This window comes from Carassius carassius, chromosome 30 (genome assembly GCF_963082965.1).
Source record: "Carassius carassius chromosome 30, fCarCar2.1, whole genome shotgun sequence".
NCBI lineage: Eukaryota > Metazoa > Chordata > Actinopteri > Cypriniformes > Cyprinidae > Carassius > Carassius carassius.
Window position 1 is genome coordinate 18,703,858 of NC_081784.1, and position 21,013 is coordinate 18,724,870.

The 21,013-nt window shown below is 36.9% G+C and overlaps 2 protein-coding genes across 2 annotated transcripts; both read left to right on the plus strand.

Moving 5' to 3' along the window:
* Positions 1-793: 793 nt before the first annotated feature.
* On the plus strand, positions 794-18,982 carry LOC132110813 (phospholipid-transporting ATPase VD-like). Its single transcript, XM_059517787.1, has 23 exons — positions 794-967; positions 3,032-3,380; positions 3,468-3,662; positions 7,189-7,393; positions 7,927-8,012; positions 8,091-8,197; positions 8,308-8,439; positions 8,544-8,656; positions 9,049-9,301; positions 9,918-10,132; positions 10,306-10,482; positions 11,242-11,875; positions 13,158-13,255; positions 13,376-13,502; positions 13,991-14,175; positions 15,055-15,322; positions 15,417-15,493; positions 16,040-16,165; positions 16,256-16,456; positions 16,566-16,646; positions 16,742-16,846; positions 17,370-17,557; positions 18,594-18,982. The coding sequence occupies exons 2-23, from the start codon at positions 3,091-3,093 to the stop codon at positions 18,775-18,777; spliced, it is 4,047 nt and encodes a 1,348-aa protein (XP_059373770.1). The 5' UTR covers positions 794-967; positions 3,032-3,090; the 3' UTR covers positions 18,778-18,982.
* Positions 4,654-5,610, plus strand: LOC132110814 (phospholipid-transporting ATPase VA-like). Its single transcript, XM_059517788.1, has one exon. It carries the CDS (start codon positions 5,126-5,128, stop codon positions 5,588-5,590), a length of 465 nt encoding a protein of 154 aa, XP_059373771.1. The 5' UTR covers positions 4,654-5,125; the 3' UTR covers positions 5,591-5,610.
* Positions 18,983-21,013: the final 2,031 nt, after the last annotated feature.

Consider the following 21,013-nt stretch of genomic DNA (forward strand, 5'->3'; position numbering starts at 1 on the left):
TATTACAATATACACAGTGAAGTAAAGTGCATCAGAATGTTAATATATTGTAAGATACTACACAGATATTACAGAATAAACTTTAATTCCGTATAATTTTACCTCAGATGAAACATGGTTAAACATGGTTGTTTTTACCGTCTTTTTTACACCTTAATGTTCTTTAATACTTTAACATTTTATTAGAGTTTTCTTTTAAGTATGCGCATCGTTTTAATGCACGCACGACCCGAAAACAACTAACGTCATCACGCAATGCAAATTACAAGCCCATGTGCGCTAAACACATACGTGACGTACATACGTGACGTACGTACGTGACGTCACCGTGCTACAGTCTGCAGCGAAGGGTGTCTCGCTTTAAAGCCAACGAGCACTAGTTGCAGTCCATGACAGCAAGAACCCCTTCAACATCTGGCAACACGCAGGATTCCGATGACAGCGGCTCAGATGTGGAGTTAACTGCACCACGCATCAACAGCTAAATTCCTTCTTCACTGGACGCGACAAAGCAAGTGTTAAAAATCATTTTAATATTTTTTAATATGCGCCGCGAAGCAGACAGTCACTGAAAATAATGGGATAGTATTTTGTCTCACTGCTTCTGTCCAACCATACGCCTAGTTATCTATTGTGGTAATTTGCAGGTCGTGTCAAAATGTTGTTGGTTTAGAATAGATAAATAACTCTTTTGACTCGTGTACAAAAATTTTCTTCCAAATACGATAATTTTGAACTTCTGGTACGATACTTGGACATTTCCAATCTGGCAACACTGGTGATGATGATGACCAGTGCGCGCGCAGGATCCTCCAAGTGCTCCTCGAAGACGGGCTCGCGCGGGTCTCCGATGCAGGTCACTGTGAGACATATGACTCATATAACCCTTAGATATTATAAATAAAAAGCTGATGCATGATTTTTACAGAAGCTTACTCTGAAATTTGGCCAAGTTCATGAGTCGACGGTAAGTGTAAGGCTTTGTTATCTTAAATGTGCGTTGGCTGGTGTCTTTCTCATCCTGACGTCTCAGACTTGTTTGGGTCCTTTAAGAAGTGCATGTACTCTCGGGCCATACACATTTTATGATTTTACACTCATTTTGATCTGCATTCGCTCGAGTACAAACACACATCTACTGTACAAGCTTCTAATGCGACTGTGAATGTGTTTCCGGATGTGTGTGTCTCATTTTAAAACCAAAATTAGAAGCATCAAGATACTTTCATTGTGATATTTTCGCGTCTCATGAGCAGCACAAGATATGCTGATGTACATATAGCATTAATATTTCGTTGTAACACAAACACTCCGCATTAACAACGAAACATAAATAATTAAGAAAAAAAAATATTAGCTTGTACTGCACTATGCAAATAATCAATAGCTACTGGAGGTTAACGTATAACAACGTTGTTGTTGTTGTTGTTATTATTATTTTATTTTTATTTATTTTTTGCCAAAACTAATATGAATAAATTATATTGAAAACGTATGTGTTTTGCTTTTTTTTATTAATTGTTATAATTAATGTAATATACTTACGTTAATAATATTGTTTATCTGTTTAAATCTGGTGGTTTTCATGAAAAGCTTATAATATGTTAAATTGTGTGCAAAATGCGTGTAACATGCAACGTGCACTCATTTCATAGTAATGAATGTGTAATTAGTGTCTTGTCATAGATACCTGTGAGCTTCGTTTTGCCTGCTGTATTACATTTTACAGTATTACTTTGCTGGGAGAGAAAAAAAACCTGTTTTACACAACTAACTACATGCCTTCTGCCCTCTGAATGACAATTTATACTTTTATTTTAGTATGTAAAAGGTTGAGGGGCATATGTCTTTTTACAGTGAAATCTTTAATGATTTTATTTTTAATTTATTAAGCATTAGAATAAATTCTAACAACATTCACTGGACTAAAGCAACTTAGGTTTACTTGATAATGACTACTACATTTTTATAAAAATCATGTTAAAATGTTGGTATCAAAAACGATATAATCTTTTGAGAAACATTTGTTTGTACATCTTGCAGTCATCATTGTGTTGCATTGCATTTTTGCCCCCACAATTAAAACTGCACAAAACTAAGCTGCATTTAAATATCATCATAAAGACATTTTATTTGTAAATTTGTAGCAACAACTGATATTTTTGTGCATATATACTCTGCTATGCTGTTATACAAATCTCATCGTTTTACTTTACAAGAATTCAGAATTTCATCTAACTTGTATGTCTTGTAAGTAACAGGAACTGCACCAAATTGCATATTTTTGCTCAGTTTTTAGCCTCAATAATACTGTTGTTATTGTTACTATTTTTTAAACTTGCCTAAAAATAATTTGTCTAATAATAAACAATTTAATATACTGTTCCATAACAACAAAATATGTCAGTCTTTAAAGGGATGAAAAACGATTAATTATAACAAATTATAATTTTGATTTGGCAGCAAAGAGCAAAAGTGTTGCTATAGATTGATGTGGCTCGCTTTAGTGGGTAGAAGATAGAATATACCAGTTCTAGGTTAGTTAAGCTAGATAAAGTCTTCATCTAATGCTTATTTACATTTATTTGTTTCTAAGATTTCATTTGCAAAACCAGTTAAATAAAACATATTTATGGCCACCTGTAATCTTCTTACTGTGTTTTTATAAAGTCGTTTTTGTCTTCTTGTTTTAGGGTGACATTTTTCTCCTTCCTCATTTCGGGACTTTTCCCTTGTGCAGTATGTCTGCCACAGAATGAAACCGCTGTAATTCTGGCCTACGTGGAAAACAAAATGGTTGATTTGAAACTAGTCAAACAGTTCTTTCTCTTCATTTGTTATAAGGAAGTATGAGGTTAACTTTAAAATGTTATTAGTTACAGGCACAGCTTCTGCCTTTTGCTCTATTGCAATTTAAGCCTGTTCAACAGGTTTCATACTTTCAAAAAGAGAAGAAATGGCAGGTTGCAGGTAATACACCATATGGATTTGTATTAATTTTATTTGAGGCCATGCGTTTCTGTGTGTTCAGGAGGAAGGCTGTTTGTAGCGTAACCAGGGACTTCACCATTTTGTCTCCTTGTCATCCTCATGGAGCGACTCTACTGGGTTCGCCACAGATGTCTGCAGCTGATATCCACAGACAGGAGGAGGGGCTGGTACTCTCCTTTTTCATCACTTCCCCCTAAGAGTAGTGTGGATGCTCAGGACCCTCTGGTTCAGCGACTCAGTGGAAAGAGAAGAGTGGTGGTGTCACGATGTGGTCCCAGCCAAGCAGAGTACCACAACTTCTCAAAGGGCTTTCAAGACAACAGCATCCGCACCACCAAGTACACCCTCATCAGCTTCATACCCATGAATCTGTTCCAGCAGTTTCACAGGTCAGATATCAAGCTAAATCTATCAGGTATCATCTAAATTAATTGTTTTGTATGTGTGTCATTGACACATTTGGTTTCTGGCAACAGAGCAGCAAATCTGTACTTCCTGTTTCTGGTGTTGCTGAACTGGGTCCCAGTAGTGGAAGCATTTCAGAAGGAGATTACAATGATCCCTCTAGCCGTGGTGCTCACCGTCATTGCCTTCAAAGATGCCATGGAGGACTACAGACGTTACCGCTATGACAAGAAAATAAACAACACACTGACACACGTCTACAGCGGGTCAGTATGTGTTCATCCCTGTTAATATGATGTGGTCGAATATAAGACTTTCATAATCATGTGAAACTCTTTCTGTTTCTGTGTGGGTGTTTTGGGTGAGTTTTGTAACTTCCTTACTTGTCTGATTAGACGAATGCACATAACAACTTTTATTTGGTTATTGGCCTGTATTTTCCCCAAATTGCATCATGACCTGTTTAAGGGAAAATGCCTAAGTCATCCATTATGATTGTTAAATCGACTGATTTTGATTTGCAAGACCACTGTCTGTTGTCTTTTTCACACTGAAAATAAAAATGACTATTTAAATGATGGATAAAAGTAATGCCGTGAAATCTGCCGATGCGAAAATTCTCATAGTTACAAAGTGATTTATAATATACAACATTGTGAGAGCACTTAGCCATCTGTGAATTCATTTTCATTTTGTTACACAATCCATTTGATGAAGCCATTTGGAATAAATGTTATTTCAGTATTATTTATACATTATTATATATATGAATCAATGCTCAGTTGGCCTTGGCCACCAGCACTTTTGTTTTATACCACAAACATGAATCTCCCTACTGTTATTATCATTACAAAGTATTGACTGTTGCCACAGGTTTACATTCCAAACATTGTGCCTCTGAGATGAGGAGGTCATTTCCAAGAAATAGCATTGCATAATTCCCAAATTGTGCAAAGCTTCCTTCTAGGCTGTCAAGGACTTTAGCCATTAGAATGAAAGATTCTCCTCTGTTCCTTCAACTTCAGTCTTCTATGTAAAGATGTTAGCTAATAAAGGGTCTGCTTCTTAAACAATGCTTCGGTATTATCTTGGAGGGATATGCTAATGAGCTCTAATGTCTTGATGTGAAATTTGAAATGTAGTTGTGAAAGTGTGTAATGTCACAGCTAAGCCCCTCCCACCCCCTATAGCCAGTGCTCATTTCTTGTAACAAGACATCTGACTTAGGAAACCTTGCATCGCATTCATCTATATTTGACTATAATCACTGTAGAACACTAGAAATATCACACATATCTACAACATGCAATTAAAATTTAGCCTAGATAAAGTAATACTTGTAATAGTATTAGTGATAATAATAACAATCTAGGCTTCAAAGGTCCAGAGCTCCTTAGATGATAGATGACTTCTCTGTCTGGGATAAACATTACACTACAAACTGGTCACTTATTTACCAGCCCTCAGTTTTCCTTGTCTAAAAACTGCCACTGAGTCATAAAAAGCTCTACGTCTTTGTTTATGATGCCTGGGAGTGTTTCCTGGATGAGTAGCAGCCTGGTCTGCATATTGTAGATTATTACAGGTTTCTGAGCAACACACATTACTGTTGAGACAAAGCTTTGGAAGAGCATAATGTTTCTCAGGTGTCAGATTTTGCATGTGTTTATATTGGCTTGGACAGAATCAGAAACATGAATTTGACCAGTGATGGTGAGACCTGTTGGACATGCTCAGGATAGAGAATCTGCCTAAATTGGCTGGACCATTCTTACAGACTGTGTCTATGGAGCGGAAGAGTCCAGCTGCTATGAGTCAGCAGTTGGAGCTAGATCAAGGTGGCATGGCAAAAGATCTGGCCAAAAACAGAAAGGTTGTCATGCCAAGTTGGACTGAAGTTGAAGAAATAAAGTCTTACAGCAGGAATAATGTCCGGACAAACAAGTACACCTTTCTATCCTTCATCCCCAAGAATCTTTTTGAGCAACTTCATCGTTTTGCCAATGTATACTTCATCTTTTTGGGGGCGTTGAACTTTGTGCCTATTGTAAATGCGTTCCAGCCGGAGATCTCGATCATTCCTATTATCTTCGTGATGTCCGTAACTGCTGTTAAAGACCTTTGGGAGGACCAACGCCGGAGGAAGTCTGACAAACAGGTCAATAACCGCTTATGTGATGTTTTTGACAGGTAAACGCATGAAACTTTCTGAATGTCATAATTTGAAATATACGTATAACACACACAGTCTACAGATGCATACAACATTTTGTACTTTTACCATGTGGCATGGCAGCTGATATCTTCTCTCAGTGGATCATAGTATAGTGCATATATAGTTAAGGTTTATTTAACCGAGCTGTGAGGTGACTTACCTCAGATATTGCACTTTTGACAGTTTCTTGATCCCAACACTGGCTTGTTTCTTGAACAGTGAGAGGTGTGGCTTCATAACTTCATTGGATGTGCCAAATCCAGTAAACATTGGTTTTTCAAAATACAGTCAATTTGGATTTGCATGGTAAAGTGTCAGAGCTACACTGTTTCTTTACATTTGTGTTGTTAAAACTGCTAAACCATAGTTGGCACGTATGTCTATTTCTAATCTGAATTTGTGCTGTATATATGATTTACAGTTGTTATTGAACTGGTTGTCCCTTATAACTGAGCAAATATCTCTTGATCAGAGGTTTGTTCTCTGTATCTCATGTGTAGTTTGTGTGTGAGAACAATGGCATAATTTCACAGATAATTAATTGATTCAAATTTTGTACTTTCCATGAAAAGACTGCATAGTGTGATTTCTTAGAATCATACTATGACCTTGATAGGGTCAAAAAAAAAAAAAGAAAAAAGTATGTTTTAAAGGGTTATGGGTGTATTTTTATTAGCATGTTGCTATTATATACAGTTTAAGTCAACTCTCTAAAATGGCAGGTATGAAAACACTGTTTTTATTTTGCCTACATGCACTAATGACCTGACAAATGTTGTCTCAAAATGTTGAATTATCCAACATTTGACTCTAGTTAAGCTGTTAATGCTGCTCAGGTTAAAAAGGCTCCCTTGTGATTGTCTTGCCACGCGGGGTCATATTAGTTTTTCTGTAATGGAGCTGTTGCTGTGAGTGATAATGAGGCGCAGCGTTTGCTTGATTACTATGGCACTGAAGCTGGTGTGTTTAGTTCAGTAAGCACTAGAAGTAATGTTTGAATTGTTTGTGTGTGTTGTGCTTAAATCATATTGAACATCAATGCACAGAATCAAAGCATCATTGGAAATGCATTTATCTGTATGGGATGGTGCATCATGTATATATGAAGTGCTTTGTTTCACAATGGTTGTGCAAATATTCAGTTAAACCATGTGTAAGACTGGTTTTCAGTGCCATTAATACTGTGAGGGCTGTTTAAACTAATAATAAACACATTTATATATGACTGTTATACTGTATTCTGATTGATCAGTCTGCAGTCCAATATGAGCACTAAACACTATATTTGCATTTTTTGTTCCTAGTTTTTGTCTTTCATGCTCATCTTGGATAATTTTTTTTATACAACCATGCACAATGCACTTATTTTGATACCAAATTTTTCTGAAAAATTATGAAAAATTTTGCAATGAAAAATTATTTTTTCAATGTTATTTTTTTTTATTTTTTTTTTACTTGCTTATGTGATTTTCTTATTTATTTTCTCAAATCTTGACAATGAAATCATATTTGAATCCTGTTGTTCATTCAATATTAACAGTGAATCCAAATAGAGAGTGTGTGTGTTTGTGTTGAAGGAAGCAGAAGCGGTATGTGGAGCGGCGTTGGGCAGAGGTGTGTGTCGGTGATCTGATCCGTCTCTGCTGTAATGAGATCATTCCTGCTGACATGGTGCTGCTGCACTCATCTGATCCTAATGGAGTGTGTCACATCGAGACGGCCAACCTGGATGGAGAAACCAACCTCAAGCAAAGGCAGGTGGTCCGTGACCTGCCACAGCAGGTGAGTGGCCACTCTATCCATTTCTTCTTTATCAAAATACGTGATATAAAATATGAAAGAAGTTTTGCTAAAATGTTCAGTGTTTTTTGTATTAAAATCTATTAAGTTGTTAAAAAGAAATACTGTAAAATGCAGTTTATATAGACAATGACTTTAATTTATATCATCTATGATTCTGTGTTTATGAAATTTTTGCATTCTGAACAATTCCTGGTGAAAGTCTAAAATTGCAGGTTATGATTTACAAGCTACAAAAGTGTGCGGAATTCGTTTATTTTTGTTGGTCTGTTTGATTTTCTTTTTAACTATGCACCTGCTTTTAGGATTTACTATGAGCTGTGGTGGCATTTCATGTATATTTAGAATTTCTGAATTAAAATAAATATTCTTGTGAGGCATTATATAGGGTGTGACTTCATTATGAAGAAAAATGTCTGATGAAATGCAGAATTTCTTTACTTTGTGAAATTATTTTTCATTAAATCTTTATGAAAAAAAAAACTGTTTAAAAATGTGATGTGATCTCCCTTTAGGGATCTGAATTTGTTCCAGAAAACTACAGCAGTCGCATTGAGTGTGAAAATCCCAATAATGACTTGAGGCAGTTCAGAGGTTTCATGTGAGTAAAGCAGTCAAAATGAACAACGCTCGAGACATTTTTAAATGAAAATAATAGTGACTTTTTTTTTTTAAACAGGGAGCATTCTGGTAAAGTGCGGGTTGGACTCCACAGTGAAAACCTGCTCCTGAGGAGCTGCACTGTGAGGAACACAGAGACTGTGATTGGCATTGTGGTCTATGCAGGTCACTTTCACATCTTTGCACATAGTGACCAACTTCAGATAGGATAAACTCATTGTATCATTATAAAGAGCTCGACTGAGCAATAAAGGAGCTTGTGTGTGTTATTTCAGGTCATGAGACAAAAGCAATGCAGAATAACAGTGGGCCGCGCTACAAACGAAGTAAACTGGAGTGCAGACTCAACATGGACGTCCTCTGGTGTGTCGTTTTACTGCTTCTCATGTGCCTTATTGCTGCTTTTGGTCAGTATTATGTTCACTGACACACTTGTGACAGGATTTTAACTTTTAACACAAGGTTAATGTTATTTTTGTGGGTTTAGTAAAAATGTGGGTGTGATTTACAGGTCATGGTTTTTGGTTGAGTGAACTATATAATCCCATCTTCATGATCCCTGATGACACACACCCTGCGCTCGCTGCCTTTTACATGTTCTGGACTATGATCATTGTTCTGCAGGTGAGTGATAGTGGCCGAAACATTTGATACCTGCACAAACACATGCATTTGATTTTTTGGAAGAGGTCTCTTTTGCTCGCCAAGACTGTTTAATTATAAATATAGAAAAGTAATAGTAATATTGTGAAACATTTTTACAATTTTAAACTATTTTGTATTTTGATTATATATTACAGTGTAATTTATTTCTGTGATGGCCAAGCTTAATTTGCAGCTGGCATTACTTCAGTTTTCAGTGTCACACGATGTTTCAGAAATCATTCAGCTTTACCATGTCAGGAATTATGGAGTTCAATCAGTTAAACAGATAATCACTTTTATGCTCGCTAAAGTATATTCCTAGAACATGTGACATTCCAGGCCTGCTCTGCCTCTGTTTCCCTCTGCTGCAGGTGCTGATTCCCATTTCCCTCTATGTGTCGATAGAGATTGTGAAGCTGGGACAGATTTATTTTATTCAGAATGATTTAGATCTGTATAACCCAGTACTAGACACAGGAGTGCAGTGCAGAGCATTGAACATCACAGAAGATCTTGGACAGATCCAGTACCTGTTCTCTGACAAGACAGGAACCCTCACAGAGAACCACATGCTGTTCCGCCGCTGCACTGTCGCAGGAACTGAGTACCCTCACCATGAGAACGGTTCGTTTACTTCACAACAGCCTTCAAAATATACTGACTGATTCTGTGGGTGTGTCGTGTATAAGAATAAAAGATGAAACTTTTCAATTAAAATGTTCAGTTTATTGACAGGCTTACTTTTGATCTCAATAGTGGTTAAGAATACAGTTGATTTAATCCAAAAATATTTTTTTTATTGTATATTTATTTTTTTAAAGCTTTCAAACATGCTAATTTAAGTTATTCATAAATTCATGATTATTAAGATATTTATGTATTATAAGAACAATAATGTTTAACATGTTTAGCAAATTTGCCACATTATGGTTTACGGTTTCATTCTGCTCTCTGAAAATTGGAAATAAATCATGGGATTAGTTGTGATAATATTATATTTACAGCCATAAATGGTATATATATATATATATATATATATATACACACACTAAATGTTTACAAAATGTTTCAGTTTTTTGAGTAAAACTAGTTTATTTTGTCCAGCTCACTAATCTCTTTTTTACGTTTTCCCTCTAAATAACTTGTGCTGTTTGTTTAAGATTTTGGTAGTGTTCTAATCATAATGATTTCATGTTTGCTGGTCTCATGCTTATGATCATGTTTGCCTGTTACTCTTCAGGTATTTCTCTGGAACAGTATGAGGAGCAGGGCTGTGGCGATGCCGATCACTCTCTCACCCTGAGGTCACACACTAGCAGGAAGTCTCTGAGCTGTAAATCGCTCAGCTGCAACCGGCGTTCAGTGTCCCTCAATACCCTCACTGCGGAGTCGGACACACACTCAGTCCACGACACACTCCGCAGACACACACCTGGAGCCTTCAGCAGCACCATTGTGAGAAAACAACAGACTTATCTTCAACATTTACTGTTCCTGTCTACGTTTCCATGTCTTTATTACTTTATTCCCTGTATTAGTCATCTACTAATTTTTACAGTAACATGCACCTGAAGTATTTATTGTCACTTATATGTAGTTGTGTATGTAATTGTGATTTTGTTCTTTAGGAGTGTGCTGTTGTTCCAGACCCTCAGCTTCAGGCCAAGCTGAACACCCTGGCTTCACCCATGAGTTCCCCTCTCCGACAGGAAGCTGCTGAAATCTCTCACATACTGGACTTCTTTCTTGCCCTCACTGTCTGCAACACTGTCGTAGTTTCCTCACCCACTCAGCCAAGACATGTGGTATGATCCAGATCTTTCAACTGAGTCTCAAACTCATGCTATTTAAAGGCAGATTTTTTTAGTGAAAGCTGTGAAAACCAGTGGATTTAATTTACTCTGTATGGTCAGAACATGAATTTTTCCCTAACAAAACAAATATATTAATAGAAAAATGAATTTCTTAGTTTCTGCATGCTCTAATGAGTGATTGTTTCAAATCATGAAACAGGTTTGTGTTTGCCTGTATAGCACAGTTTGCAGAACAGGCCGCAATATTAATAATATTACTTTTCTCTTCTTTTTTTGTCTCTTAGAAACGTTTAGCTTGAGTTGACAGTAGTAGTTACTTGACTCTGGGTGCAGTTGTAAATTTATGTTCATTAACAAAAAAAGTGACAACTGTGAAAACTGTAACAGCTTTATTATTAATATAATTATTTAGTTTGCTGAGCAATCTGATTTCAAGACTTACCTGAATCTGTGCCAGTTTTTAATGTGTGTTTCACTAAACATTCATAGCACACCTCCTGCGGATGTCACCTGGCTGGAGTAGACTGGTCTTAGCATTGGGGTTAGCACCGGGACTTTTCCCAGTGGGCCAGTCAGTTTGCCTGGCTGTTAAAATGAATTAATCTAGAAACAGTTCAATCTTTGCTGAAATCTTTTTTTATAGAATCAGTAAAAATTAGGCAAAATATTAAATGAACTCAGATTCAGTGTGGGCATTTACAGTATGTGTGTAGTTGTGAATATGTGAATAATATTCATTTGTAATATCAGGTTCAGATGCCCATGCTTCGCACACCCCTGCGCTCTCTAGAGGAGATGAAGGCCATGTTTCAGAAGCTGAGTCTGCCTCGCTTTCCCTCATCACCTAATCGAAACACAGACACTCTTCCCAGCCTAACCAAGAAACTCCTCACCCGGGGTCGTTCGGCTTCCTACTTCCCTAACAGCAGCCCACAGACACCCATCACAAACCTACAATCACCCACCATACCCTCTGGCACCCCTTCAGATACCCCACCCACTCCCGTCACTCCAGCGCTGTCCAGTGGGGCGTGGAGCGAGGACATGGACGACAAAGAAAAGGCAAAAGATAACTCTGCTGATGAGTCAGAGAGTGATGATGAAGATAAGGCAGAAGAGTTGCTGTACGAGGCAGAGAGCCCGGATGAGGCGGCATTGGTGCAAGCAGCGAAGGCCTATGGGTGTACTCTGCTGGGCCGGTCCCCAGAGCAAGTCCTTGTGGCTGTTCCAGGCACTGGGGCACTGTCCATCCCTCTGCTTCACGTACTGCCATTTCATTCTGCCCGCAAGAGGATGTCTGTGGTGGTGCGCCATCCCCTCACTGGAGAGGTGGTCGTTTACACAAAAGGAGCTGATAATGTCATTATGGAGCTGGCTGAAGCAGGTATGTGAGGAGGCGTCTTTTATTAAGGTTAATTCACACGATCCTAAAGAATGCAAATGCTTCAGATATTGTAAAGTCAGCATTTGGGCTTAGTTTATTGATAAACACAACTGTCATGGCGCTTTTCCACTGCATGGTACGGCACGGCTCGCTCTTTGGGGGTTTTCCAATGGGTAAAGTATCTGGTAAAATGTGAGGTGTAAACCCTGCTGATCAGTGATTGGCTGGAGGGAATCATCACTACCTGCATCATTGGACTCATGACATGAGGCACTAGACCCGCTGGATTAAATCAGCACAGATGTACTTAACTGTAGTGGAAACGCAAACTGAGCCGTACCATGCAGAGGAAAAGCGCCACTAGAATCATAGCACCACAGAACATTTGCTTAATTTGACATTATAACTATAATCTTTGGAGAACAGAAAATCAGTACTTTTTTCCCAGTACAAATATGTAAAAACATTCTTAAATCAAGATATATTTACTTGAGAAACAGAATGACATAGTTTTATAATTAATTAAATCGTTAAGATTCATTTAAAGGGACAGTTCAGCCAAAAAATTTCATTCTGTAATCATTTACTCACCCTTAAGTTGTTCCAAACCTGTTTTTGTGGAATGTAAAAGAAGACATTTTGAAGATTGTGGGTAACAAATTAGTTCCTTGTCCCAACTGACTTTTGTAGTATGTATGTAACCACTCTAAAAGGGTGCAGTCACATTTACCTTTGTACGCTGAAAGTCATCTCAGTAGAAAACTATGCAACTGGGAATTCTTTGCCTATGAAATTTCATCAAAGTGTCTGCAATGTGACTGCCTTGAGACCTCTGAAAAGAATCAAGTGAGAAAAGATCCACTCATGTGTTTGTCCTTTCAGAGGTTTGTCACATTTTGATTTAATTCAAGTAAAGGGATAGAAAAAATTACACATTGTTGTTAATTTACTCTGAGGCTGTCCAAGATGCAGGTTAACATGAACATTAAACTCCCTGGTGATTCATAATATGCAAGTCAGTGCCATCACTTTGCCAGTCAAATACAGGTAAAACGGATACAGAAAACACCAAATTAGAAACTGTGGCTCCTATGAAGCAAAACAATTAGTCTGTGCAAGAAACTAACATTTTTTACAACATTATTACCTCTTATCCATAGCTTTAGGCAATTAAGTATTTAATTGTGCAGCCCCTCTTGTTGCAAATTTAGATGTATTATTGCCCCAGCAGTGATGATCTCTATAAACTCATGTCTTTGTTTTGACTGTGTGTGGGGTGCAGCTGAAGATGGTTTCTCTAGGGAGATCAATGAACGGACACAGAGACACCTGGACCAGTATGCAAGAGATGGACTGCGCACTCTCTGTGTTGCTAAAAAAGTAAGCCTTTATCTTTCACTTCGATTGTTTGTAACATTTAATATCTTCTGTTTGCATACACCACTGAAATACCTCTGCATAGATGTTGAGTCTTGAAAGAAATTATTGGCACATTGACAGGTATTGGAAGAGCAGGAATACAAAGCCTGGTTGAAGAGACATGAGTATGCAGAAACCAGCATTGAAAACAGAGAAGAGCTTCTGCTTGAATCTGCAGAGAGACTGGAAACTAATCTCACATTATTGGGTGAGATACTAAAGCCTCTTTTCTTCTGGAAAATACATGGAGAATGTTCATTTCATTTTGGTGCACTCACACTGCCAGTGATTTTCCAGAATCTGTGCGTGCAATCACAGAAATTCCGTAAAGATCCCATAAAGACACAATATGCATATTTTTTCATCATGAACATTGATCTTTCTTTAAAACACCCGGTAAAACAGTCACATGGTATTGTGCGTCATCACTACAACACACCCTTTATGTTCACGCAGGGCTCGTTCCAGGACTGATCCCAGCAATGCTAATTTGTCCCCATCCCGGGATCATTCACAGGATCAATCCTGGAAAACATGTTTGCATTCGTTCACAAAACAATTCACAAAACAAAACAATTTTCCGAGATCAACACTCTTTGTGAAATGGGCTTAAGACAGTGAAGACAAAAAAATAAAATCACCTTAAAGCTACATTGTGTATTGGTTGTCCTAGCCTAATTGTGTCTTGGCTTCCAGGGGCGTCGGGTATAGTAGACCGCCTGCAGGAGGAAGTGCCTGAGACCATTGAGGCTCTGCAGGAAGCTGGGATTAAAGTTTGGGTCCTCACAGGGGACAAACAAGAGACAGCTATAAATATTGCTTTTGCTTGCAAACTCCTCAGACCCACAGACCACATACTGATGGCTAATTGTGACAGCAAGGTGAGTAGAGGTGGTGGATGAAAGAGAATGAAAGAAAATATTTTTTATCCATTTATTATAACAAAATAAATTGGCCATTCAATGCAGTTGTTGACCCCAGCAAACAAAACGAAAAACCAAAGGAGAAGAATAGTGAACATGCTCTAAATAATTTGTGTGGTGATGCTTATGTGCAGGCAAACATCTACCATATCATTGTGACATTTTTCATATGCTACACAATATGGAATATTATATGATATGTAATATAATTAATAAAAATCACACTGTTCTGTTTTATATACACATTTCATATCTTAATCGTAAAATTATGGGGAGGTAACAGCTGTAATATTGCACAAATTAAATTTATAAATATAAATTATTTATCAAATATTTAAATATAATTTATTTTGTCAATTTAAATAATATGCAGTAAGTTAAAGCACACTTAAAATACCAGAATAAGTATTTTTAATATTTTCTTCATATTAGATAAACAATGGCAATCTTATGACGCTAACAATGGCAAGATCATTGGTTTGATTCCCAGGGAATTTTTTAACTAATAAAAAAATGTGTGCTTCAATTCCAGTTAAGTCATTTGTAATGTAAATGTAAAAATGTAGATTGAGCAGAATTACTTTTTTCCATCTGTATTGGTTTTGGGGATTGCCGTTAATAATTCAATCAAAGCCAACCTAGATTTTGTATTATATTACTAGAAAACATACAAAAGCTGAGGTGTAAATGCCAACAAAAATATCACAAAAAAAACAAAGGCAAAGACATCCATATGTTCAGTCTATTATGTTGCAATTTATATATAACTGGAATCTGAATTACTTTTCTATGTGTGTGTGTGTGTGTGTGTGTGTGTGTGTGTGGTTTGTCCCTCAGGAGACATGTGAGGCCCGACTTCAGGAGTTACGTCATGAGATCAGACAGGTCACAAAGGAAGGCACATCTGAAGATGATAGTCCTGACAGTGTGTTGGTCATTGACGGCCATACACTGGACTATGCTCTGCAGAAGGAGCTACAGGGGTCATTCCTGGACCTTACATGCTGCTGTCGCTCGGTCATATGCTGCAGATCTGCCCCTCTGCAGAAGAGTCAAGTGGTGCGGCTCGTCAGAGACAAGCTGAAGGTCATGACCCTGGCTATAGGTGAATAAGGATGGTGAAAGGTCTGATGAAGGTGTACGGTTGAATGTCAGTGTAGAATGTTGTTTTAACTGAAATGTGTGATGCTTATATTCAGGTGATGGAGCCAACGATGTCAGTATGATTCAAATGGCAGATGTTGGCATCGGCATCTCAGGCCAGGAGGGCATGCAGGTACAGTTCAAGCAGAAACCAGGGTGGGGCAAATTTCAGCAATTAAGAATTCACTTAATCACTTAAAATGGATTGACAACATTACACAGGATGTCAAGTTGGAAAGATATAAGGAGGAATTTATTAAATACAGTAAAATGCTAATATTATTACTATTTAAATATAATATTTCTATTTATTCCTGTCATGGCAAAGCTGAATTTTCAGCATCATTACATCAGTCTTAAGTGCCACTAATATGCTCATTTGCTCATATGCTCAATAAATACTTCTTATTATTATATCAAACTCTTCCTTTCATCTCATGCATAAAATATTTAGAGCAGAATTCACTCTGAAAATATATTCACATGTGTTGGATCATTTATTTTGATAGATTAATATATAATTAATGAGAAAAAACAACTGTGTAAAATAATATAATGTGTTTACAGTCCCAGTTTTTACTGATTGTGTGTGTGTTTGTGTGTATATATATCAATTTCTCCTTTTAGTTATTTAAAACCTTTTAGTTCATCTAATAGAATATCTCTTTTCCATATATAGGCGGTGATGTCCAGTGACTTTGCTATCTCTAGATTTAAGTTCCTTAGAAAGCTCATTTTGGTTCACGGTCACTGGTGTTATGCTCGTTTGGCGAACATGATCCTCTATTTCTTCTACAAGAATGTGGTGAGTAATACACACATTTACTCAGTTCCTCATTATCTTATGAATCAGTGTGGTCCTGACTTGTTCCTCTTCTCTTCTCTTTTCATGTAGATGTACGTGAACCTTTTGTTCTGGTACCAGTTTTTCTGTGGATTTTCAGGCAACACGATGACCAACTCGTGGGTTTTAATCTTATTCAACCTACTTTTCACCTCCATCCCTCCAATCATATATGGCGTGCTGGACAAAGATGTGTCTGGCGAGATACTCCTAGAAGTGCCTGATCTCTACAAGTATGGACAAAACTCGCAGGTGGGCATCCTGTCTCACTCGCCAGTCCATTGTGTTGTTTTGCAGTGTCTTGTACATGGTATGAATATAATGATGGCATACGTGTAGCTATGTGATGCTTGATTTCCAGGCCTATCTTCCGTCAACGTTCTGGCTGAACATTCTTGATGCTTTTTACCAAAGCCTTGTGTGTTTCTTCATCCCTTACTTTGTAAGTCATTCTAGAATTCATAAGTATCTTAATGTTTCATTTTCAGAGTAGTGCTCACATGTAACAATTTGTATTGTTGTTTTTATGCTATGAAGGCATATGCAGGGTCTGATATTGGGGTATTTTCCTTTGGCTCTCCAATCAATGGCTCCGTCCTCCTCATCATCCTCCTGCATCAGCTCATAGAGAGTCGCACAGTGGTGAGCTAATCACAGAGTCTTTCTCATCTATAATGCTGTGTAATATGTAAAATAAATATTTAGAATAGTTATTGCATTCCATGCCAAATGTAACACCAAATGTGAGGACAAAATCTCTTAAAGGGACTTTAATTACAATATAAACAGTAATTTTATGAAAAATAACTATTTAGAAGAAGGTCTTTCTTTTTTAAAAACTGCTTTTTATTCCAAATGCTTGATTGGAGGTTTTGCCCCACCTACTTTAAATTTCTAGTAGCCCAAGATACAGCTTCGCAAAATTGTACATTACAGATTAAATATTTATTTGATTGGCTGTATTCATGATGTCATCATTCATCATCATTTAGTGCAGACAGACAAATTGCATCTTGCAGAAAACACCACAGTAACAACACAGTATTGAGTGATTCTTGTCACAAAATGTGCATACCATACCAGGATATTTAATGTCTTTATTTATGGGAGACTGTCTATTTATCTTCTGCTAATGCTGGTCTTGTGTGATTTTTTTTTCTTCCAGACATGGATACATGCTGCATTGCTGCTCTTCAGTGCCTTGTTTTATTATGCTTTTATCCTGTTGTTGAGCATTATATGTGTGACGTGCAGTTCTCCCACAAACCCCTATGGCATTGAGACAAAAATGATGTCTGAGCCACTCTACTATTTAGTATGTGGATTTACCACAGTCCTGGCCCTGCTGCCTAGGTATTACACACACATATCTGAATCAGCTCATTTACATACCAGACACAGTTACAGACTGTAACACTGACTATGTTTACATGTGTGCCAACAATGCGATTTTTATTAAGATGTTTACTGTACATGTCACAAGCTGTAACTGCTTTCTTTGCACCATTTCTTTTAGCGATTTGAAGTGGAGGGAAAACTTCAGAATAAAGTCAGGAAGTAAATGTAGTTAAATGTAGTTACCGTTTGCAATACCCAGTGACCTGATCACCCAGATGGCATGTTAAATGCAGGAATACAGATTTCAGAACACTAGCCATCATATACTTGTTGACTTTTTAAAAAGCTTCAGAAAAAAAAGAGCATCAAAGACTTAAGACATTTTAATTTAGTAATAATAATGATATTTTTATTAATAATAATTAAATATAGTTAAAAAAATAGAAATTAAAAATAAATAAATTCTACATATTTTTATAGCCAAATTGATATATAATACAATTTTGGCCAAATTAGGCAGCACAAACAATAGTTGTTTTTAAATATAGCCCAAAATACCAAACGTTTGATGTCCTCTGACTGGATAAACATAGTCTGAAGCAAAAAATCTGAGTCTGTGCAAAATCTGTCAAAAGTCATGTATTTCAACCTTAGGAAACACTTCCGACACCAAGAGTCCATCTGAGATTCCTAGTTTTTCCTATTTCTAAGGCAATCCTGCATAAATCCTTCACAGTGAAGGCAAGAACCTGCATGCACAAAATTCTATAGTGTAATTTAAGCTAAAGAAGCAACATTAATTACATTGTTATTTAAGAACTGTTATTGAAATGAAATCTTGACAAACTAGTTTTCAGCTGTTCCCAATTCAAGTAGATAGGAGCTGTTCTTGTATGACTTTTATCTGCATAGAAAATAGATTACTACGATGGCTGGTAAAAAAGACTGGCTGAACTTTATTGGAATCAGTCACTCATGGTTTTATTTATTTTTTTAAAGGTAGTTCATTATGGGAAAGTGTAATTAACTCTTGGCTTTTTCTGTGTCATAGGATCCTGTTTCGTGCCTTCTGTAACACTATCTGTCCATCTGACCTGGTGAGAGCACAGAAAATAGAGAGACTCTCAGCACAAGACTATTCCATGAGTTTACGGCAGTGGAAGGAGAATAAAGCTGCTCAAAGATCGAAGACTGTCCTCCAGACACGTCCCTCAGAAACTCAGTGTGAATGCTGACATGCCCCATTTAACAGATTGTATGGCTGAAGCAGGCACTGTTCTTTCATGACCAATTAGAGAGTTGCCTTTGATCATATAAACATGGTCACTAGTAGTGACTGCAAATCCTTGTACTTCAATGATTGGCAGATACTCTGACCAGTCAGAAGCCAGATCTGGCTTTTCTCTGGCCAATAAGTGTTTTCGCAGTGATGTACTGTACCCGGGCAATTAGAGAGTTGTTTACATGCCACAAGGCTGAGCCTGTGAGATTTTTTATTACAAATGCACTCCAGCATTATGCAAGAACGTCAGAGTTGTGAGGGCGAATTGTGGGTCATGACATGGCTAGTGTATACCAAGATAAGATGGCTACTTTGCTACTACTAAATTTTTATCTCACTGGTTGAGACTATAGGTGATTATATGATTTTTTTTTCCTGGTTATCTCTTAATAATTAGGAGAAGTATGACTGTGTCTGTTTGATATCTGATCATGGGGAACTGTAATACCATGAGAACTTTACAATAAGTGAACTTTTCTTGTTTAAGAATAAAATTAGGTGAACGTAAATAGGAGCTAATGTATTTGTGACCCGAGGTCCTTGATGTCCATTTGTGTGTTCAATCTGAAAGTTAACATGCCGACAGCATGCATTACAAATAGACAAGTTCAGTATTTTGTGTTAAATGCTAGATTGCTTTTTATATTTAACTGCAATTTCTTTTTTATTGCAAAAGTAAATGCTTGATTTTTGGAAATGTGAACTGATAATCCAGAATTATCATCTAAGACGATTTCCAGTTATTGACATTATTTTACATTATTTGAGCCATTTGTAGTATTTGTAAAATTTGCAATAAAACACTGAAAACTTGACTACTGCTTGAATTTGATCATATACACAACAGGTATGTGTTTTTGTAAAGCACTTCTTTTTACTGAGAGATAAGAATTAGCTTTAATATCCTATTTTGGGCAGTAGGCCTTAAATATAAACAACAGAGCAGAGGAAAGAAGTCCAGACTGTCCATTAAAAGCCTTTATAAACCACTGTATCTGTATAACTGGCATAATAATAAGGTATAATGTACACTCAATAGCAGATAGTGAAAGACATGCTTGCTTTATTATAAGTTCTCTTACACCCAGCTCCACAATTTTCTAATTTTCTTGCTCTACCTGGAGACCTAAATGTAAAATTTAAGATAAACTCATCCATTGTCATTTTTCTGACTCAAAAGATGGCATAGATTAAGTTTTGGAACATCCGCTGATATGCAAGTTTGCAAGATTGTTTTTATTCTTGAAAGTCTCGAAGAGGTCAAGAACTCAGTGCATAGACAATCAACTTTTTTACCCACAGCTTTACCAGAATTTTCATTTAGAAGTTGCAAACTTGGCTCAAAACTTTTCTGAATGGACATGACACTTTTGCATAAGAGCACTGAAAAGGACAGCATGCTCTTATAGGGTCATTTGACAGCATGATGGCAGCATTGCACTTCTGAGAGCTTTCACTTGGAATAAACAAGAGTTAGCGATAGGCCAACTGTACTGACTCCTATGTTACTTTACAAATAAATTTAGATTTAGATTCCTTTTATTGTAATTACACATAGTACAATGCAATTAAGTAGCAATTCTTGGTGTTATTCACACATAACATCAAAAGGTATTGGAACAGTATTAATAGAAATAAAAATAAAAAAAGTGTGCTGATTTCAGTACCCACCTATTTTTTCTAATCAAATAGCGGTGGGAAAAGAATAACTTACATTACTATTATTATCTCATTAAAGGGATACTCCACCCTAAAATGAAAATGTTGTCATTAATCACTTCACCCCATGTCGTTCCAAACACATCTTCGGAACACAATTTAAAGATATTTTGGATGAAAACCTGGAGGCTTGAGATTAACCCCATAGACTGCCAAGTAAATAACAGTGTCAAGGTCATGAAAGGTTTTCGTCAGAGTGGGGTGAAAGGTGATACTGGTCCACGGTAGAGGCTGACATTTTTTTTTCGGGACTCCCCCGGGTCACATTAATCACGGTATTGGGACAGGAAAAAATGTCAGTGGGAGTGGGCGGGACTGGGAATCATAATAATACTTTGATCCCCAACTTTATACACAAATATAGCCTACCTTTTAAATAAATAAACAATAATCTGTAGGCCTTTATTTTAATTTTGAACTCAATTCTAATTGCCCTGTCTCTTATGCTCTCCTTCTGTTTGCTTTGGTGT